This window comes from Notothenia coriiceps, unplaced genomic scaffold, assembly GCF_000735185.1.
Source record: "Notothenia coriiceps isolate Sejong01 unplaced genomic scaffold, NC01 NC01_scaffold00017701, whole genome shotgun sequence".
Classification (NCBI taxonomy): Eukaryota; Metazoa; Chordata; class Actinopteri; order Perciformes; family Nototheniidae; genus Notothenia; species Notothenia coriiceps.
Genome location: NW_011350402.1, coordinates 19,351 through 39,460, shown reverse-complemented (window position 1 = coordinate 39,460; position 20,110 = coordinate 19,351). Strand labels below are relative to the sequence as shown.

Below are 20,110 nucleotides of genomic sequence, written 5' to 3'. Positions count from 1 at the left end.
TGTGTGTGTGTGGTGTGTGTGTGGTGTGTGTGTGTGTGTGTGTGTGTGTGTGTGTGTGTGTGTGTGTGTGTGTGTGTGTGTGTGTGTGTGTGTGATCTGTTTGCCTGCTGAAACAATAGACCCATCGGCCAAAACGTACCAATAGAGTGAATTACTGCCAAGCTGGTGGAAACAAGGCGATAAACCCAACAGAGCATGAATTGTGCTTTCGTTTATTTATCTATTCTAACACTTGATAGACATTAAGATTAGAGTTTCAGAATTTATTTTAAAATACTGTATGCAATTTGTTAGGTTACTTTGTAGTTTACAAGGAAAAAAAAAACATTGCCGTTTTATTTAACTATTGGGACAATCACCTGTGCAGGTTTAAGATCTGAAGTCTGGCACTACTTTACGTTGTGGTTTTATTCCTTACTAAACGACAGCTTTCACAACCAAGATGTTCTAAGAAGTGTTTCTACCTGAAATTCATTGCGTTGCAGACCATGAATGCTCATAATCTGTTATTTCTTCACACTATCAATATACACATAAGAGGTATTAGTGCTGAACTATTTGCTGTCCGATACCAACATTGGATTTCCCCACTTGAGTCCATATGGTGCTAATAATGATTTGAAATAAAGGAGTTCCCCGTTTTTCATATTTACAGCTTGGTAAGTTTGTAAAAAGCCAGTGTTAAGATGAACTACCAGGCATCAATGTAGCTTATTGTCACTCAAGGTGTTATAGCACCCTAAGATGTGGAAAAAGAATACGGTTCTATCATGGTTGATTGGAGATTAGGTGTGCCTCTGCAAAATGAACAAACGTAGGAGATATAATCTGTGTTTTGAGGTGAAATGTAGGTATTCTAACGGGTATTCTTGTATTCCCCCAGCTGGAGGTCCACGAGGCCAAGGCCATGCTGGACAACCACCCGCAGTGGGACATCCCCGACACAGAGGAGGAGGACGAGGAGCAGGAGGACAGCGACGGCATCGAGGAGAGTGAAGACGACGACGAGGACAACGACTGAATGTGGATACACGCACACACAGCCCCCCCAAACCCCACCACCACCCGACCCCCTCCCCATGGACTGACCACCCCAACCCACTCCCGACGCCACAGCAGCACTCAAGAGCAGAGAAGCAGAAGCTGTGCCCGCCACAAACACACACTGAACACACACTGGGGACAGTTTATACACACAGAGCCCTTCTTCTCCTTCTTCTTCCCCTCCATTTTATCTTTACATAGACTGTGACCCCGCCCCTCCATTTTCCCCCTTTTTCTACTGAGACTTGTTCGTTCAGTTTCCGTTGCTAACGGAAGAGAATTCTGGGAATACTTGCCCAGGCCCTGATGTGTTTGTGTGTGCATGTGAGAGTGTGAGTGGATGATGTGTGTTTGTAACCTTGTATGTGTTTGTACAGGTATGGAAGATTGACACACTGTGGACTGGAGGACCTATTATCTGGGCTCTTTGCTCCAAGAGGGGAGAGGGGGATGTATAACAGCTAATTCAGTTTTGCAAAATTAACAAAAACACATGACCTCCGAATGGAAATCATGGCATTGCTCTTTTTCCTAATTTAAAAAAATCACTCGGCACCAATGGTTTCCACACCAATGATACTTTCTACTGTACACTTAAAAACTGCAGTGTGAGCTTTAGATTGCTTCGGAACACATCCGAGGCAGACATTGGGACGTTTCTGCTCCTTTCAGCGCATGGGGGCACAGTAATGTCTCGTCAGGTTTAGTTTTTTTCATTTATTTTTCTTTGTCACACCAGCCAGTCACTTATATGTACTTGTACTCACTGTATGTTTAAGGAGACGTCCACAGTTGGACACTGATCTCCAGTCGGTTCCGTTAATGATGCCTGTTCTGCCCCTCTAATCCAGGTCAAACTGTGTTGGTTGAAAATAGGTGGATCTTGAAATGAATTGACCTCAAGTATACTGGGGGAAAATGGCAAAACTTGCAGTGTTAACATTTCTTTGAATTATTGAGTACTCTTCTCGTCCATATACGACATACAAATGTGAGTTTTCAGTCTTTCTAAGGGGCTCAGATACTGATATATATATATATATAAATATATATAGATATAAATACTTGTGGCTTTTCGGAGAAGTTCCTTTCTCTTCATCCTTTTTTTTTTTTCCTCTTTACAATTGTAGCACATTCCAGTGTATACTCATTGTCCAAAAAGGCCTTATGAATACAACTGAAATACCACAACATAGTAGTCCTTGGGTGCTATGCACCATTGGTTCTTGGGAGAGCAGAAAAAAAAGTTTGTTTTGTAACAGTGTTTTTCTTTAGTTTCCGTATAGAGATAGCCTCTTCATAGAAACCTATAGCTCCTCAGTCTTGGAATACATATCACTGAGTAAAGTTGTGTCTGCTGAAAGAGGATTAGCAATCGTACGTGACCCACTTTGTGTTAAAGGGATTGGAGTATGGGGTCCCTGACAGCACTCATGATCTGAAAAGTGTCTCGAGCTAAAACCTGTTGAAAGTAATTTTTTGTGTAAGACAGATGATCTTCTGTGCAGCACCTTTTCCTTTTAGTCATTAAAGCTCAATGTCTGTTTTTTAATTAACGCCATTTTTTCAAATAAGTGTTTTTTCCCCTCAAAATTGTAAAGGTATTTTGTTTTTGATTTTCCGTCTTGTGGAGTACAGAGCAGTTCTGGCTAACCAAGAGACCCTTTTTTCATTTAAAAGTTCACTTAAGCTTTAGTGACAACAAATATAAAACATTGTCTCGTTTCGTTCCAATCTAACTTCGGTTTTTACATCTGTTAGACTCATGAGTGCAAAAAAGAAAAATCAGAGCTTCCTTGTGTGGCTCTGTGGGCTCTCACTGTATGTCGACGACTTGACAGTGTTTAAAAGAAATGTATAATCTTTCACCATAAATATCCACATTTTCTTCTATTGTATAGTGTGTCATGTTCGTGTGGGAGAGTTAAAGATATGACTATTTGTGGGCACGCTCTCCCAACACCACATACACAATCTCACGTGCGCACTATCCCCTCCCATAATTGCGTTCAAAACAGGTTTATGCTAACAGGCAAAATTGTACTCTTGAGTATTTATCGCGCTGCAATAGAATGTAGCATCAGTGATTTACGCTGTGTGGGAAAAAAATCTGCAGTGAAGTTAAATACTACACCATCTCTCCCATGACGGAAGATGTTCAGGCGACTGGCCGGCAGGCCGCCTCAGTTTGGACAAATTACCCAATGACTATCTATCTGCCACTTTTGTTTACAAAGGAACTGTCATTGTAAATGGAAAAGTATATTATTTGTATTTAAAATCATTTCAAATAAAAAACTTTTAAATGAGATCGTGTCAATATTTCCCCTATCTACTATTGGAAGCTTGTTTTGGAAATGTATTTCAGTGGGTACTGCTACCCAATGTGGTGGCCCTGTCATGTAGAGTTACCCTGACAAACTCTAGTCTTAGCATATCATTATTTTTCAACAGGGAATTCCCTGTCTGAAAGTTTGATTTCACCATCATAATTAGGCTAATTATCTCTTGGATACCTAATCCCGTTCCAAAGGAAGCTTAATCAGTGCAAAGTGCTATGCTAATTGATTAAAACAGGTCAGATAGCATATCTGTAACATCCAGCTATACCATAACAAGGGGTTCAATTGCTTGTCCGCTCATATATTGGAGTTTCCAAGTCGTTAAGCATGCGTGGGTGGCGCGCTTGAGTGAATCATATTGGATGAGAAAAATGGCAGAAGGCACCGGTCCAGGGGGCAGAGGCAAGGGTAAGAGGTTTCTATGTATGATATACATTTAATCATGGTTTTGTTGCTGTACATTATTTTACAAACTGCAGGCTGCATAACTTAACTTTAAAACACACATTTTTCTGTAGATATAATTATTGGTGTATCAGTCTGTTCACCCCTTTAATGTAGCAGCTTATAAAGATGGAACTCATCTTAATAACTCATATAAAGTGTTTCTTTACTTACTTTTGATTATATTATATTATTCTGAATTCGGACGTTTTAGATAATATGGTGCATTGATGAATACAATATAGTAAGATAAGAAGGCTCACATACAAAAAAATCTCAAATAGTAGTGCAAAGTTAAAGTTTACTTAAACACTTCAGTAGCCTACTTAGTTAATTAGTTAATGTAGCCTACTTAACATAACAGAAATTCAATTTAAACATTTCATATCAGTTTTTTCAACTTTAGTCAAATGTGAAAGCAGAAGTAACTCAATACTATAACTATTTACTAAAAACGACTTCTATATTTTGTATACATCACAATAAATGTAATTTTGAAAAGTATAGAACAGTTTTCTATCATCATTGAATAATTTCAATGATTAAGAATGTAGCCTATAAACAAAAAAACAATAATAATACCCCACACACAACAAATCCCTGACCATAACTACCTAAATATCTAAATTGTCTGACAATATATGACAATAGAACATAATGTTTTCTGGGTTTAACTCATATCTGTCAAGGAGGGTTTGGGATATCAAAGAGGGCTGAACCTCTCCAGTTGGAGTGCTCCTGTTTTATTTACCGAGCAGTCTCTCCTTCTGTCTGAGCCGGTGCAGCTAATTGAGATGCAGCTTCAAAGCCAGAGAAGGAAATGATCATCACCAACAGCACCTTGAATGGTTTAGCGACACGTCTCCCTACAACTTCCGCCATTATGGACGTTACAACTCCTACCAAAATCTCCGGACAGCGTTAGGAAGGTCAAACAGCGGCTCAGCTTCCCGCCCCTCCGTCTCCAGCCCAGCCCGCGGTGTGAGCTCGCCTCCCTGCCGCCACTGCAGGGGTGGAAGTCGGACTGACTCACACCGAGGGCTCCCTGGTGCTCCAGCCGCCTCTGGTGCTCCATGCTCCGGCTCAGCGTCTACAGCAAGTCCGCCTACTCTGGAGGTATGAATTCCCTCCGTTAAATCGACCACAACAAGATATAGGTCTAGGTAAATATGAGTCTCTATCACAAAACCGAACTTAAAGGTATCTCTTATCATCATTAACATTGTGTAACATTAAATACACAGTGGCATAATCCCCAATCCAAGGTCATTATAAACTCACTTCAGTGCAGTCCATCTATAGAGAATAGGCTAGAAAAGCATTATGTTCCCTGCTAAAATGTGATGTTGCTTGCATATTCAATATCCAATTTCCATCATACATTTGACTAAACTCACCTTTGGTTTCACTAACATCCTGATCTACAGTATACAGTAGGCTATGTGATAGCGTTGTTTTATTGTAGGACATTAAATATTTAGACCAACAACTATTTTTATCTCCAAAAAAGTTGATGGGGCAAATGTCAGGTTATGCACACATGTATGTGGAGTATGCTGACAGTTAATCTTTCACATCCCCTCACACCAGACTGAATTTGCAAAAGCAGTGGTATAGTGTAGTGTGTAACAGCTATGACTCGCAACATCTAGAAAAAAAAGTTTGATAAAGGAGTGCACTTTGCAGAAGGACTTCATTTGCACACAAAGAAAAAGTCCATGCAGACAGCATGAACAACCTTGTGGGCTCCTGCAAAGTGTTTTTTTTGTTGGCGAGGAATTTATTTAGTTTTTTTATTCCAAGGGATCAAAAATGCTGGATGACAATGGAGGCACCAGAGCTCAAAACAAGGCCTGAGATCAAAATGTGCCATTTATCATCACTAGAGTTTGTAATTCATTACTTAAAGCAACCAAGTCCACCTGTAGGGTCTGACTGAATCCATTCACTTAATTCCTTATTTCTAATTATTTTTGAAAAGACAAGGATTACCCCTTTGTAAGACACTGTTTGAAAAAGCTTTTTAATAAAGAAAGGTCTGTCAGCACTGAATTGCAGAGGGAAATACATTTGCAGGGTGGCACATTATTGGACCTTTCACCTTTGTGTGTGATTTTGTTAAAGAAATCTCTCCTACAGATTCACTTCTGGCAAAGCTCCAAACCACAAGTGTTTTGGTATTGGCAAGATAAAGTAGTTTTCTGCTCTCATGGGACTCAGAGCCTTAGAGGAATTTTCCCGTGTGTGTGTGTGTGTGTGTGTGTGTGTGTGTGTGTGTGTGTGTGTGTGTGTGTGTGTGTGTGTGTGTGTGTGTGTGTGTGTGTGTGTGTGTGTGTGTGTGTGGCATCTTCTTTCATGTTTTTTGTAGGATGTCTGTTTGATCTTTCGTTTTACTTTTCTTTTTTATATTGGGGTTGAGGGCAGATTTTTTCCTCTCTTAGTTGATTGAAGCTGATGGTTCAGCTCTCAAAAATATTGTATCTGCTCTTTAATGTCCCATTTTCCTTTGATTTTTATTCAGTGGCACTTTTTGTAAACAAACCAAAAAACGTGATTTTTACTAGGTTGGTGAAACATTTTTGCCCTTTTCCTTTTCGCTATAGTTAAGCTAATATAGCCTACTATCAAGATTCTTGCTGTTTTAAGTTATTATCCTTATGGTTGATTACCCTAATTGATAAATGTGTCATTACTGTCAGACTTTGTTTAAATCATATATACTGTGCTGTAACTACTAAGGCTGAACGATATATATGTTTTTTAGATTTAAAAAAAAAATGAACTCAAACACGTCATGTTACAATTATTTTTGCTGCTTGCTACAAAAGGAAAACTCGCGCGGCTCTCGTGTCAGGGATACTTGAGTGAGTGACATGCAGGCTCTGCATGCACAGCAAACCATCAATCACAACCATTGAGATCACAGCAGGATAATCAAGCTAGCTCAGCTTGTTGCTCTGATAATTTAAGATCCAGAAGTCCGTGACTAAAATCCTTCATCCGGTTAAATATTGTTAAAAAAATAACAACTGTATAGCATTAAAGTTCAAGAAAGGATGGTTTGCGGACAAAAAAAACTGTCTTTTCTTCAATTCCTGTATTTTTTCATATTACAATATATATCGCAGGGGAAGAAAATATCGCCAATGTCAGTTGTTTCCAATATCGTGCAGCCCTAGTAAATACATACTTTTTTGTGTAGTAAGAGTGCTTTATATGTGTTTTTCTGATGATGCAATGCAACATCTCACTTCCATGCAGGCAGAATAATTGCTGCCTGATAGTAGTAAATAAACCCCTGGGTGTTCTCCTCAACAGTAGATATAGAAAATCCGATATCCTTACAGAATAGTGCCATACGCGATAATGTGAACATTTACATCAGCTTTTAAGTTTCACAGCTCCCTTTTGTCCCCTCTTCACCTGCCTTTGTTCCAAAGAGACTGAAAGCTTAGTTAACATTAATCATTCAATCCAGCACCCTGCAGGCCAAATCTCATTCCTCTCGCAGCACAATAGACACATTGTCCCTAATTCTTTTATCATTAGCAAAGTAATTTTCTCCCATTAGCAACCAGTTTATTTATTTGACCTCTGGATACACACTGGTTTAATTACACAATGCTCCGACCATTTTCTTTTCTCTTTTTGATATTTAATGTTTCCACTCACATTTTTGTGGTTTAAAAGGTCTGAAGGATGGTTGATGGTTGAGGATAAAATTAATGTTAAGAAGTGTAATATTCGAGCACTTCGTTATGAGCAAAAGGTGATCAGTAGAATTGAATTATTAATACATTCACATTTGACAGCAGGCCAATGGAAACGCAATAAATGCATATTTTAAATGTATTGTCGTTTTTAAAAGTGTTCTCTCTTTTCCTCTAGTGTGATGTATCCCGCCTCCCCCTGGGCTGAGAGGGCATGAGGCTGCGAGGTGGGCGGGACTCAAGCCCAGAATCCTATCTGGAACTAGCCCCTCCTCCTCCTCGTCACGTTGCCTGGTTACCTGGCGTCCTAAGCAAAGGGGTACGCCTTCGTCTGCGTTTGGATCACCGCGACAACCGGGGACGGGGCTGCTGGCAGCTGGTGGACTTGGAGGCGGAGTCACAGCAAGTTGGGCGGAGGCTGAGGAGCAGCCCCCCCAACACCTGCGCTCAAAGTAAGAGTTTGTTTTTAAAAAGTGAGTCTCAGCATTTTATTTTGAAAGAATGATTTTGCCAGTCTCTCTGTATCTGATTAAATGTAACAGGTATTTAGGATTGCCTTTACTAACTATATTAAATATATGTAAATTAAATATAGGCCTACCGTAACTAGTTTATCAAATAGCCTATATCTTAGCTAAACGTCTCTTAGAGTTCTTTAAATAATATTAAATAAACCTCCTATTCTTTGAATGTCGCTTTTATATTATTATAAATAATATGACATTGCCTTACATTTTATTTACATTTACACTTTATCTTATTGGATTACTTGATTACTGATGCATTAAAATGTGTTGAATTAAATTGGATTCTCATATTTTAAACAATGCATAACCCTTATATTCTGTATATAAAGTACTTATCTGTAATGTAATTAGTAATTGCAGCTGTAAAGGAATCGAGTGGATTAAAAAGTACTGAAATATTTTTTACTTTTTAAAGTTGAAATATATTTGTAATTACATAGTGACACATAGTGACAAAACTCATAACACTCACGCTTCTATTGGCTAGCGCTCCAACACATTGTACGTAATAGGCTAAGGGGCGGGACATCTAAGCTGTTGGCCAATCAGTCGGCCAGCTAACCAATCAGAGCAGACTGGGCTCTGGTTTCAGTAAGAGGGTGAAAAGAGGTGCTGCAGTACACAGTAGAAAAATAAAGAGCTTTTTGAACAATAAAGCATGTAAACATGTCACAGTAGAGGCTCAAAATACAAATATGAAACCTGGAAATTAGCATAATAGGGCCTCTTTATCATAATTTAGGCAAAATAAATCAACTCAAGAAGTCATTTTAAAACTGTGCTGTATATTCAGAAATGTTTGTGGGAGATATGGGCATTTAAATATTCCTGTATATGATTTATCAAATGTCCCCCTCCCCCCCGGCCCACAGCTGATGAAAAGAGCAATACCCTCCACCCTCCCTCTCTTTCTGGAGTGGGCTCTGTTATTATGGAGCTCAGTGGAGATAAGGAGCAGCCGTTTATGTGTGTGTGTGTGTGAGTGCCTTATTTAATACACACATTGTTGTTTATTTATTCCCACCTTATCACATGACTCTGGCACTGGATCCAATTTTTATCGTCTGTTTCCATGGCGACGCCCTGCCTGAGCTGTAAATAAATTCAGGGGGTTGGTTACATTGATTAGAGAACACACACACACACACACACACACACACACACACACACACACACACACACACACACACACACACACACACACATTAACACACACATTAACACACACACTATTCATTGTAGACAACCAGGCGAAGCTAAGCATGTTAGTGTTTGTATGTGTGTAACCCTTAAACTGTCTATATATATATGTGTGTGTGCGTGTGTGTGTGTGCGTGTGTGTGTGTGTGTGTGTGTGTGTGGCTTTGTCTCTGTGCTGCAATGATATTTATTGCAATCTTCAGTTAGAGCGGGGGAGGGGTGTGATGGAGTACAAAGCTTTTTGTGGCTTTGTTTCTACTATTTCTTTTAGTTTCTCTGCGTTTGTGTGTGTGTGTGTGTGTGTGTGTGTGTGTGTGTGTGTGTGTGTGTGTGTGTGTGTGTGTGTGTGTGTGTGTGTAAGCGTGCAGAGGGGGTTGTCTCACAGGTACATCAAAGTTTCCGGTTTGAAGCTGAAGCAGTGGTGCGTGCAGTTAAAAGCTGCCACTTCCTGTTGCCTCAAAATTGCATTTAACAATCTCTCTGTCTGTCTGTCCCTCAGGTCTGATGAGTACGTTATCTGCCAGCTCAGAAATGCAGACCCCTTCGCTCGGCCCCCAGTTTTCAGCGGGGTCCCAGGGTAAGGTACCTGGCAGGAAGAGAGGACGGCCTCCGATCCGCAAACTGGAGTTCCAGAGTCACTACGTTGAAGATATGTCGCCTCTCAAAGTCCCGAAGAAGAGAGGCAGGAAACCGGGCTTCAAGGTCAGTAGGTCGTCGTTTGATTCACACACAAACTGTAGGTTCACATTCAGATTTTTCTCATTTCCTGAATGTGTTAAGATCATTTCCTGGTTTGCAACTTTAAATATAACAAATCCTTTGCATTATTTACATCCACATTTACACAGCTAGTCTTCTCCCATGCCTTTAGCTGGTGCTTTGCCAGGTTCATTAGCACATAACTAACGCCAACTATGTGCAGAATAATGTAATAAAACCGTTGGTATACAGTAGTAGATCTGAAGAAATGATTGACCCACTCCATAATGCCACCAGTGGTCAAAAACTCAACCAGTATGTACCATTAATCAATGCTTTTACACAGGCACGGACAACCTGTATCGATGCAGTATTGGTATTGCTTTTGTCTTTAGTGATGGTACTGTCATTGATATTATTTTGCCTTCCTTTTTTGCATTTAGTCTTTCTTGAACATCCTCCTGGGTTCATAAAGACAGGAAATATAGAGAGCGAGAGGGTATGACATGCAGAACTGATGCTAAGCCAGAATTGAACCAGGGGCATTGTGATATTGGTTCACTGTTAACTAATAGGCCATTGAACGTGTACAACAAATATTGATGTTGGAATTGGTAGTAGAAACATTATATCATGATAAAGTACAAAGTTGCTATTATTGTTGAGATTTGTTTAGTGGTGGCGCTGTAGGTAAACATATAGGTTTTATTGTTGCCTGTTCTCAGTGCCCTGTCTTTTTATCTAGTTCAATGCATGGGTCAAAACATTTCTAACACTTAAAGGATACTTTGACGATTTCCAACCGTCTTTGTCTTGTTAAAATGCGGGTGGTATGTGCAAATGATTCCTGTTAGCTGTGAAGGGAGCTGAATACTACAAGTCGATGAATATTTCTTAGTCTAATGACCACATCCTCATTAGCTTCAGCTACATTGGCTACCAAAGGGCACTGTTGTATGAGGAAGATTTTTGAAGAAGGAATCCAATATTCTATACTGTCGTGTAATGAAATAAAAGCAGAATCCTTGATCTGTGTGTATGTGTGTGTTCCTGTGTGTGTAGCTGAAGCCCAGGATGGTGATGTCCCCACTCGCTAACTCCCCCCCCGGCAACACCCCAGAGCCTGAGATGGGCTCCCTCCCCCAGGACGCTGCCATCGTCCCCCACTCTGCCACCCCACAAGCTCTCACAGGTAATCTCCCCCTTTATCAGCTTTTCTATTCCCGAACATGAATCGGTCTTTACCAAGTAACAATCCTAATCAGGAATTATAGGTCTGAAAAATAAGAGAAGCAAGGGGGGAGGGGTTCAGGTTACAAGGTCTAATGAATTTTATTAAGCCCTCAGACCTGGAGCCTTTCACTATGAGAAAGGGGCTCATAACGCTTTTTACACTTTATGGTACAAATGCGCTCTCGCTTCCTCTCTTTTATGTTGAATCTTATCTTTCTCAGCTGTGTGCTTCCCTGAGACTTACATTGGGTGCTAAAACACAGGCTTATCTTTCTTCTTTGTGCTATAAAACAATCAGATGACTTGTTTTTCACTCTTGTGCATGTCTGCATGTTCAATCAAAAACAAAACAACTGTCTCTGGGTTTAGTATGTATGTTTCATTCTTTTTTATGAGAAATACACACCTTTTTTTGTTATTCCCTTTGAATTTTCTCTGAGCTTTCCTTTCCTGCTTAGGCTCTAGAGAAAATCAGACGTGTTTTTAATTCTTCGACAAGAGAAAAGACACATTCATTCATCCAGCCATCCTTTCTCTCTCGCTTTCATTTTTTTCTCTCTGCTTGTCTCCCTCTTGGTCTGCTCTGAATAAGCAAATATTTAAAGACCGCCTTTAGAGTATTTGAGGTGGGAATGGGAATCTCATGTGTCAAGGACCAGCGCTTTGCCCTTTGTTCTTACAAATCATGAAAAGTGTTTGATGTCAGACTGTAGACATACAGAAGAGAAGAACACACACACACACGCACACACACACACTTATACACACTCACTACAAACCATTCACTCCCTGTGGTGCCTCACAAACAGATATGTAAATCATTTCTCTGGTGAAATGGAGAAGCAATTCCGAAATAGTCCCAGTATTTTTATGATATTTTTTTGGATACTCTCCAAGCAGTGTACATCCCTTTCAAATAATGATCCTCTATAACATAAACAAATAGAATTTGGTTATCTATTTATAATATTCAGTAAACGTTTATTATAAAATATAAGAAAACTGATACATAAGAATGGAGATAGTGTTAACAATGAAAAAAAGCAAAAAAAAATCTAAAGTGCGAAAATATTAAGATTGTACTGTAGGGTATGAGGGTTGTTTATCACTGTTATCACTGTGTGTGTGTGTGTGTGTGTGTGTGTGTGTGTGTGTGTGTGTGTGTGTGTGTGTGTGTGTGTGTGTGTGTGTGAGAGAGTGTGTGTGTGAATGTATTACTCCCCATCCTCACATCCTCAGATCTACAGTAATCACATAGTAGATTTTTCCGAATACAAACAAATACATTTGACCTTTGCTTGAGCACAAATAACAGGCAATTCAAATCATCTCAATAGAGTATTTCTTATGTCTTATAAATCTGTCAGAGAGAGATAATCCATAACTGCCAAGCCCCGGCGTAACCAGCAGGCATCTACATTATTGACAATCTGCAAAATGCTTGGCTCAAAGGGGAGCACGTTGAGAAGAATTACTTTCAACCTTTAACCGTTTCACAGACGTATGGTTACAGCTGGAAGGGGCTTTAACACAGCATATATGTTGTTTTTGTTCCACGATTAATTTTATTCATTAGAAGTATATGATTGGGACACATCATACATTTCCAACATGTGTCTTTATTGATACTACTTCCTGTCGTTCCTCTTCCAGCGGAAACGTCCATGCCTGATGACTTCCTATGCGACCCACCAATGGACTCCAAGCGTTATGCTGTTGATCCCAGTGACTCTGCCTTCAATGTCATGACATCCCAGTACCCACCAAAGCGGTCCTATAGTTACCGTGGCAGCAGTTGCTCTACCCCGATGGGCCTGTGCAGACAAGCATCAAGCCCAGGAAGCTTCCAGGAAGTCAACAGGAATGGTGAGGCTGCGTTTTTTACTTTGCATTGCCAGTTCATTTTTCCTCTGATTAGATCTTTGATACAGATAAAAGTGCTTTGTACCAAAGCTTGTAAAGCTCCTGTACAGCCATGGTCCCCCTGCACAGGTGTGTGCACTGACCGCCTAAATAGACCGTATTGGTTCAGTGGAGGAGTGTGTGCATTTTTGTCACACTATACTATGACCTTTTTTTCCCGACATACTAAACTATGTCGTTTTTCTGATATGTTTTGACATACCAGTCTAATAATTCGTAATGACATAATATTCAATGTAACTTTTTTTATTTATTTTTTACATATTATTGTATGACTTTTTTTCGACATGTGTCGGTTTCCTGATTTTTTCAACATACTATACTATTAGTTTTTATGACTTTTTTCTCATATATTTAGACATACTATACTTTTTTATTTCATATATTTTCCACATACCATTTTATTTTCCTGCATACTATGTTGTTTTTCTGAAATGTTTGGACATGCTATACTTTGACTTTTTTACCATGTAATTGTTCTGATATCTTTTTTTTTACATGTGTGACTATATTTTTACGACATAGTCTCCTAGGATTTATTTTGGTATACTTTAGTATAACATGTTTTGATTGATAAGAGTACCTTAACTACATTCACATACATATATTCTTAACATTCTCCTCTAGCTCCTGTTCTAAAATAAAACAGTTTCATTAGGTACACACTAAGCTAATATCTTGTTGGTTATCATATAAGACTGTTTATTAGTTTGTTTTGTTTATTGGATCCCAATGTTGTTGGTAAATTAAGAGTCATTCCTCCACCTTTCCCCAGCTTACACTCCAGACTCCGCAGAGTCCAAGCGTCCTGCGGGTAAAGACCCCTCCAGGTGGGGGGTGGAGGAAGTCGTCTGGTTCATCAAAGATGCTGACCCCCAGGCCCTGGGCCCCCACGCTGAAGCCTTCAGGAAGCATGTGAGTCTGCGCTAAATGACCAAGAGCCTTCTCTTATCAAAGCTACAAGGCTCTGACACTGTTCTGCGATGTGTTTCAGGAGATAGACGGAGACGCTCTGCTCTTGCTGAAAAGTGAGATGATGATGAAGTATCTAGGACTGAAGCTGGGACCTGCGCTCAAACTCTGTTACCACATAGACCGGCTGAAACAGAATCGGTTGTGATTTGCTGCTGAGGAGCCAAACTCCTGGTCACATCACTCTGAACTGTATCTGACGATTCTCATAAACGTTCTCTACCTTCAGCAATACATCATGGACGCCTTTGGATCCTGGTTTTCTGTTGAAACATTTGACATGTTGACTGTACATTTAAGGACTATTTGAAAACATGATTTAATATCCACCATTGTTGATCAGGTTTCTAAACGTATTGTAAATATTTTGGCTCTACGAAGATTGGAAGCTACTGTATATAAAAACCCTTCCACATCTGACCATCAACAGCATGAACACCTCTGAAAACCTTCTGAGACAGGCAGCTGTACATCCTGTTTGGTGCTTTACCTCCATATCGTTTTGAACTTGAAGAAGTCTTTGGGTTAAGGCACAATGCTGCTGCATTTTTTAAATAATTGTGGTCGTTTTGTTCTAAACTGTTGTAAATATTGACAAACGACACAAACTGTAATTTCTCAAACTCTTCAGCAAGCATTAACATCTTTTGAACTTTTTATAAATACTAAAGAAGTGAGAAGGGAAACAAAGGGTAACGAAGAAAAGTTTACCACACACCACAGCGTAACTGTGAAGCGACAACGTCAAAAAGGTGCAGCGTTCATAGTGAGAGGAAGGAAAGCAGACACGTTATTCACGTTGTTCTCATCAATTGTACATCATGTTACTGTGGCAAAAACCTACTTGTAGCAAAAAACTCATAGAGTGCAACTTGGTGCTTCCCGAGATCTCACTTAACAATAACATTACTCTCCTCAGATAATGAAAACACAACCTCAATCCTTTTTTTCCGTTTGGTTCTTTAAAAACAAAACCAGGAGTATTCAGTCAGTATTCAAAGATTACAAACTGTTAAATTAACTATCTTGAGCATTATTATTTACATTTTTGCAGCCCCGATACAGCTTTGCTGTAATACATTGTATAGACATCAACCTGTATTCACACATGCAGTTTATGACACACTTTTACAACTCTTGAGGTTTAAACACAATGTTTTTTTTCTAACTGTACAGTACTTGTTAATATTTGCAATCTATGGTGTTTTATGTGTATTCCTTAAACAAAATAACAAACAAATGTTACAGCCACATTTATTATGTCTATGTATGAGTTATGTATTGTAACGACTGAGGGAGCTAGGTGATGCATTCAACTTTCACATTCATTTTTCCAATTTACCTTTTAAAATCTGAAAACTTAATGTAATTGGATCCAAGGAAACAAGCCAATTTGGTTGTCTCAGGCTTATTTACCCACATAAACCATTTGAAATGTACAACAAATATTTATTACACCACATCCTTAACCAATGTAAATGACTTTTTGACTCCCTAATGACCTTCCTTTTCTTTTTAATGTTTTTTTATTGAATACTTTTTCCAAAGAAAATAAAACTCCTTGTTCAATCAAGTTTGTTGCACTTTATATTGTTATTAGCAGTATTCAAAATTGTATTGACTTAATATACTTTATTTACTTGACTAATGTTTCAATATGTAAATCAATTTATTATGTTTATTTTAAAACTGGGTAAAAACATATACTGTATAAAGGATAAGAACCATTATCCCAAGAGGGTCAAGACATGTTTACATACTTCAAAGGTGATAGTATGGATGCATGTGTTTTTTTGGGGGGGCTTTTTTGGAAAAGGGCTGATTCCAAACCAAATTTAGATCATTTTATTATAGCAGCACCTTTAAAAACATTATGAATAAAAAGACAAATATGAAACTGAATTATTTGATGCATTTTTTTATTATTACTTTATCATTCTACCCCTTATGTCAACTTGTTTGTATACAAAATACATGATGTTCTTATGAGCTCGAGAGGACTTCCGGACCTTTATTTTGAAGCGCACGAGATTACCGCCGCCCACTGTAGTATCGCGTGAGTTGGAGCGATTCACTTCCTGTACCAGTGAACCGCTGATTTTCATGCGGCTCTCGAATGTGAGCGGCTGTCAGAGGTGAACATGGCTGAGGTCTCGGAGAGGACTCTTCAGGTCGCCGTCGTGGTCTCCTTCGCGGCCGGCTTCGTGGCGGGCTGGCAGGCCAACAGGATGAGGAGGAAGTTCCTGGACTGGAAGAAGAAGCGGCTCCAAGACAAACTGTCAGAAACTCAGAAGAAGCTGGATTTGGCTTGAATGGTAAATATGTCATGGTACATTGGGCAAAATGTATGGAGTCAAACGAAGGCCTTTGACTAGCAGCTTTATTAGTCTTCTTTTAATTGACAGGCAAAGACATATTGTTCTTATAAACGTCACTCTCACGCGAAAGCCGACTCTAATCTGCACTGAGGAAATGTACAGTATAATTACTCAAGTAATGTATTTTATAACAATTTCAAGGGTATCTTGCATAAGTATTTTCATTTTATGCTTCTTTACACTTCTACTACACTTAAGTTCCGAGCTAGCCTTCTTTACATATTGAGATTATGGCATAATAACAATATAAATCAACTGATAATCATATTGAAATATAATGATAGGTTAAAATATCATTCGGCAGTATAGAAAGACATTCAAATGAGCTTCACCTTTTCCAGCTGTGTTGCACTTAAATGCATCAATGGTAACAATTACTCTTTACCATCAAGACATAATGTATTGAGTATATGTTGATACTAATACTTGCAGGACTTTTACTTGTAACGGTGACTTTAAAATGTAGTAATGCTACTTGTACTCCTTCCCCACTGCTAATCTCAATAAATGTCATCATTTCCATTGTTAACAATTCTTAATCATTTGATTCTTCTCTATTTTCAAGGTGTGGGCTGTCCTACATAATCACTGGTCTTCTCTTTGTAAATCTGTGGATCCTGGATGTGCTACATGTCTGTCTGAACCTCAAGATGACTTCCCTGTGTTCTGCACCACCCATATTTCCCTGCCACACCTGTTAATCCAGACAGGACTTGATGTTTACTAAAGTCTATGGCAATACAATCATTACCTACAAACAGTAGCTCATATTCTGCCCTCAGACACTAACGTGGAAGCAGTTTGGCATCAGGCTTTGGAGGTTTTCTCTTCCAGCATGTCTCAGTTTCTGTCTGTTTCATATCTGGTTAAATAAATTATTGTATTTTTCACGTTTCTCTATCTTTGCTGTTTCTGTTCAGTTTACCTGGTATGTACACCAAAGTTGCATACGAATTGTTACATACATTTTGTCACAAGGATACACTGTATAAAGTGTCAAATACACAAAAATAGGTTCCCAAATACACCAACTAAAGTGTCTACAGAGGTATTAAGTGTGAGAACAATGTTCTCTATTAGCTGTGATTTAATGCCTCCCAATAAAACACTGATTGTGTTGCAATTTCAATTCCGGTGCTAAAAATATTTGTTTCTCCTTTAACCTTAACAGACCAATTATGCAAATGTATTTTTTTTATGCAGCGCAAGAGTTAACCTCTTTCAAGCCCTGACTCTACTGGTGCTTGCGTCTTGTAACAATTTAATTAAGCAGAGAAGAAGCATGACCATGCATTTGAAAATAAGCTTGAAGTTGGAATAGCTTTTAGGATAACATCGTTTGTTTATGAGACGTGACGATGGTGCCACCTCGTTGTTTTTTGTCTATAATCTTTATTGTCAGGTTATAACCATATCATTGGGAAAGCCCACTGACATACACTGACCTTTCAGGGTTATCGTTTCTTATTTCCTAGCTGTTGCATTGACACACATTTGATGACAATCAAAGTGACATGCTTAAAATATTTCTTAATGTATGAAATAAAGTAATAACATAATCATGGTTAATCCTAATGAGTGGTGGTAGTTCAATTAGTGGCAAATGTGTTGACAAATATATATCCTTAAACTGGTCAGAGTATTGCATTGCTGCTCCCCTACCATTCATGTATGAATCTGTGCTTGTGTAAAACCTGAGGCACACCCAATGTGTGCGATGCAATTTCATCTGGTTATTAATATTAAAAGCGCAATTTTTATAATGCCAGGCTTAAGTTTTGCTCTGAGTTGTGGCGCCATCTTCTGGATTAAAGTGAGAAACACAATTTAGTCATGAGCTGTTTGTACTTCAATGAAGATTAGGGATTTGCATTATTTATGTAATGAAATAATCTTAAATCACACGTTTACATTATACATGTTAATTTTTTTTAAAGAGACAGGCTGAAACATTCATCATAATCAAATGTACATTTTTTAACATAAACAATATTAAAAGTGGGGTAGGTAAGTTTGAGAAACCGGCTCGAGATACACTTTTTGTTATATTTCATGGAATGCTCTTAACATCCCGATAGCAATGAATATCTTAAGTGCTTTGACAAAAAATCCATTAAAAAATTTCATCTGTGGAAGCCGTAGTACTGTAAAAAGCACGACCAATCATTTTAGCCGGCCCGGCTAAAATAACTGGATGGCCTACCTGCCTGTCAGCCTTCCATCTGTGCACAAACTTATCTCGTGCCCTCATTGGTCATGTGCTATTCATTTTCTAGCCTATATTTGATAGTTGTTGTTTTTTTAGCTTTCAACCCTATCTAACTTCATTTGCTTATGTTGCTTGATTATTTTTATATTCATGCTCAATAATAGACTTTTTTTTTAACCCAATATACGGTTTAGTCGTATAAGGTTGTGCATACAGTATTTATACTTTAGATGTTTATTTACCTTAAGTTAATGGCTGCAGCTCTTCATGTACGCAGCTTGTCTTTGGGTGGTGCTATTGCACTGCCAGACTTTATGCACACAAACAAGTGTTTGCCTACAGCACTCCGGTCACTGGCTGTGAAATTAGATCTTGTGAGCAAATCTCTCTTTCTCATCATCACCACTCCAACAGGCCTATTACCGCCGCTCAACAAGCTTTAGACGAGACCTTAAGAAGTCCCTTTTCATGTAGCACTCCATCATTGGCGTGATGAGAAAGCAGGTGGAGAGGGACTATGTGAAGATGACAGAAAAATAGAAATCATCTCACCCAGGAATACAGAATTTGCACAGTGAGCATTACATATGGAGGAGCCGTCTCAAACACTACACAACATCAAGAAGCGTTGATCCAGTACTTTATATGATGGAGTGGTAACATTAACGAGGAAAAAACATTACGGTAACTTTTAATGGTGGCCTTTAATTGCTTGTGCATTGAACTGAAATGTAATTTCAAGTCACTTTTGGGTCATATTTGATTAATTTAATGGGAAGACATTAACAAAATCCCATTAGCAGATTAGTTTATGATTGCACACACACTCATTTGCATATCTTATTTCCTTTTTTGGCATCCCTGCATATAGAAAAACTTATCCTCACCTATATGAGGTTGGGAAACCTGACAAAAAGCGCATGAATAGGCTAAGTCATAAGAATAAACATGAATCAAATAAAAAAAACACAAACAAGAGATTTTCAGAAATGTGTAATTCTAGAATAAAATAACAAAAAGGAACTAAATCATGCATATAAATAGTTCAAATACTCAAATTATAATAGCTTCATTTTTTGTACAAAACATTCTCAGGCATTTTTCAGTTTCATCGACTTTCTCTTTAAATTCAACTGAATGGCAAAGCCTAGTTTGTAAGGAGACAGAAAAAAGCGATGACTTAGCGGGAATTAAAAGAGCAGGAACCCATGTGGACAAATGGAGGGAGAAATGAGTGTCGTGGGAGAAGTGTGTAGCCGTTTGTGTTTGGGATTGTATTCTAGAGGGGGCGTCCCTCAGTGTCTGATGCTGTTGCTAAATTGTGATGAATAGCTTGCTGGTGTGTGTCGTGTGTGTTTGATGTCTATTCCCATTTTATTTGGTAGTAGAGCGGTGCAACAACTGGTGCGTAAAGCTGGGAAGTCTTTTC

At 38.7% G+C, this 20,110-nt stretch overlaps 1 protein-coding gene and 1 long non-coding RNA gene across 2 annotated transcripts; both read left to right on the top strand.

The window, feature by feature from the left end:
* The first annotated feature begins 7,783 nt into the window (after positions 1–7,783).
* Positions 7,784–15,646, top strand: scml4 (Scm polycomb group protein like 4). Its single transcript, XM_010777018.1, has 6 exons — positions 7,784–7,992; positions 9,767–9,969; positions 11,029–11,158; positions 12,853–13,065; positions 13,898–14,037; positions 14,117–15,646. The coding sequence occupies exons 2-6, from the start codon at positions 9,772–9,774 to the stop codon at positions 14,240–14,242; spliced, it is 807 nt and encodes a 268-aa protein (XP_010775320.1). The 5' UTR covers positions 7,784–7,992; positions 9,767–9,771; the 3' UTR covers positions 14,243–15,646.
* Positions 15,647–16,090: 444 nt separating this feature from the next.
* Positions 16,091–17,367, top strand: LOC104950493 (uncharacterized). The gene is made up of 2 exons (XR_798925.1): positions 16,091–16,409; positions 17,038–17,367. It is a non-coding gene; the product is annotated as an uncharacterized lncRNA (long non-coding RNA).
* Positions 17,368–20,110: the final 2,743 nt, after the last annotated feature.

Coding starts and splice junctions, on each gene's coding strand:
- scml4 (XM_010777018.1), top strand. CDS start 9,772: ATGAGTACGTTATCTGCCAGCTCAGAAATGCAGACCCCTTCGCTCGGC. Junction 9,970..11,028: donor GCAGGAAACCGGGCTTCAAG/GTCAGTAGGTCG, acceptor CTGTGTGTGTAG/CTGAAGCCCAGGATGGTGAT. Junction 11,159..12,852: donor CACCCCACAAGCTCTCACAG/GTAATCTCCCCC, acceptor TTCCTCTTCCAG/CGGAAACGTCCATGCCTGAT.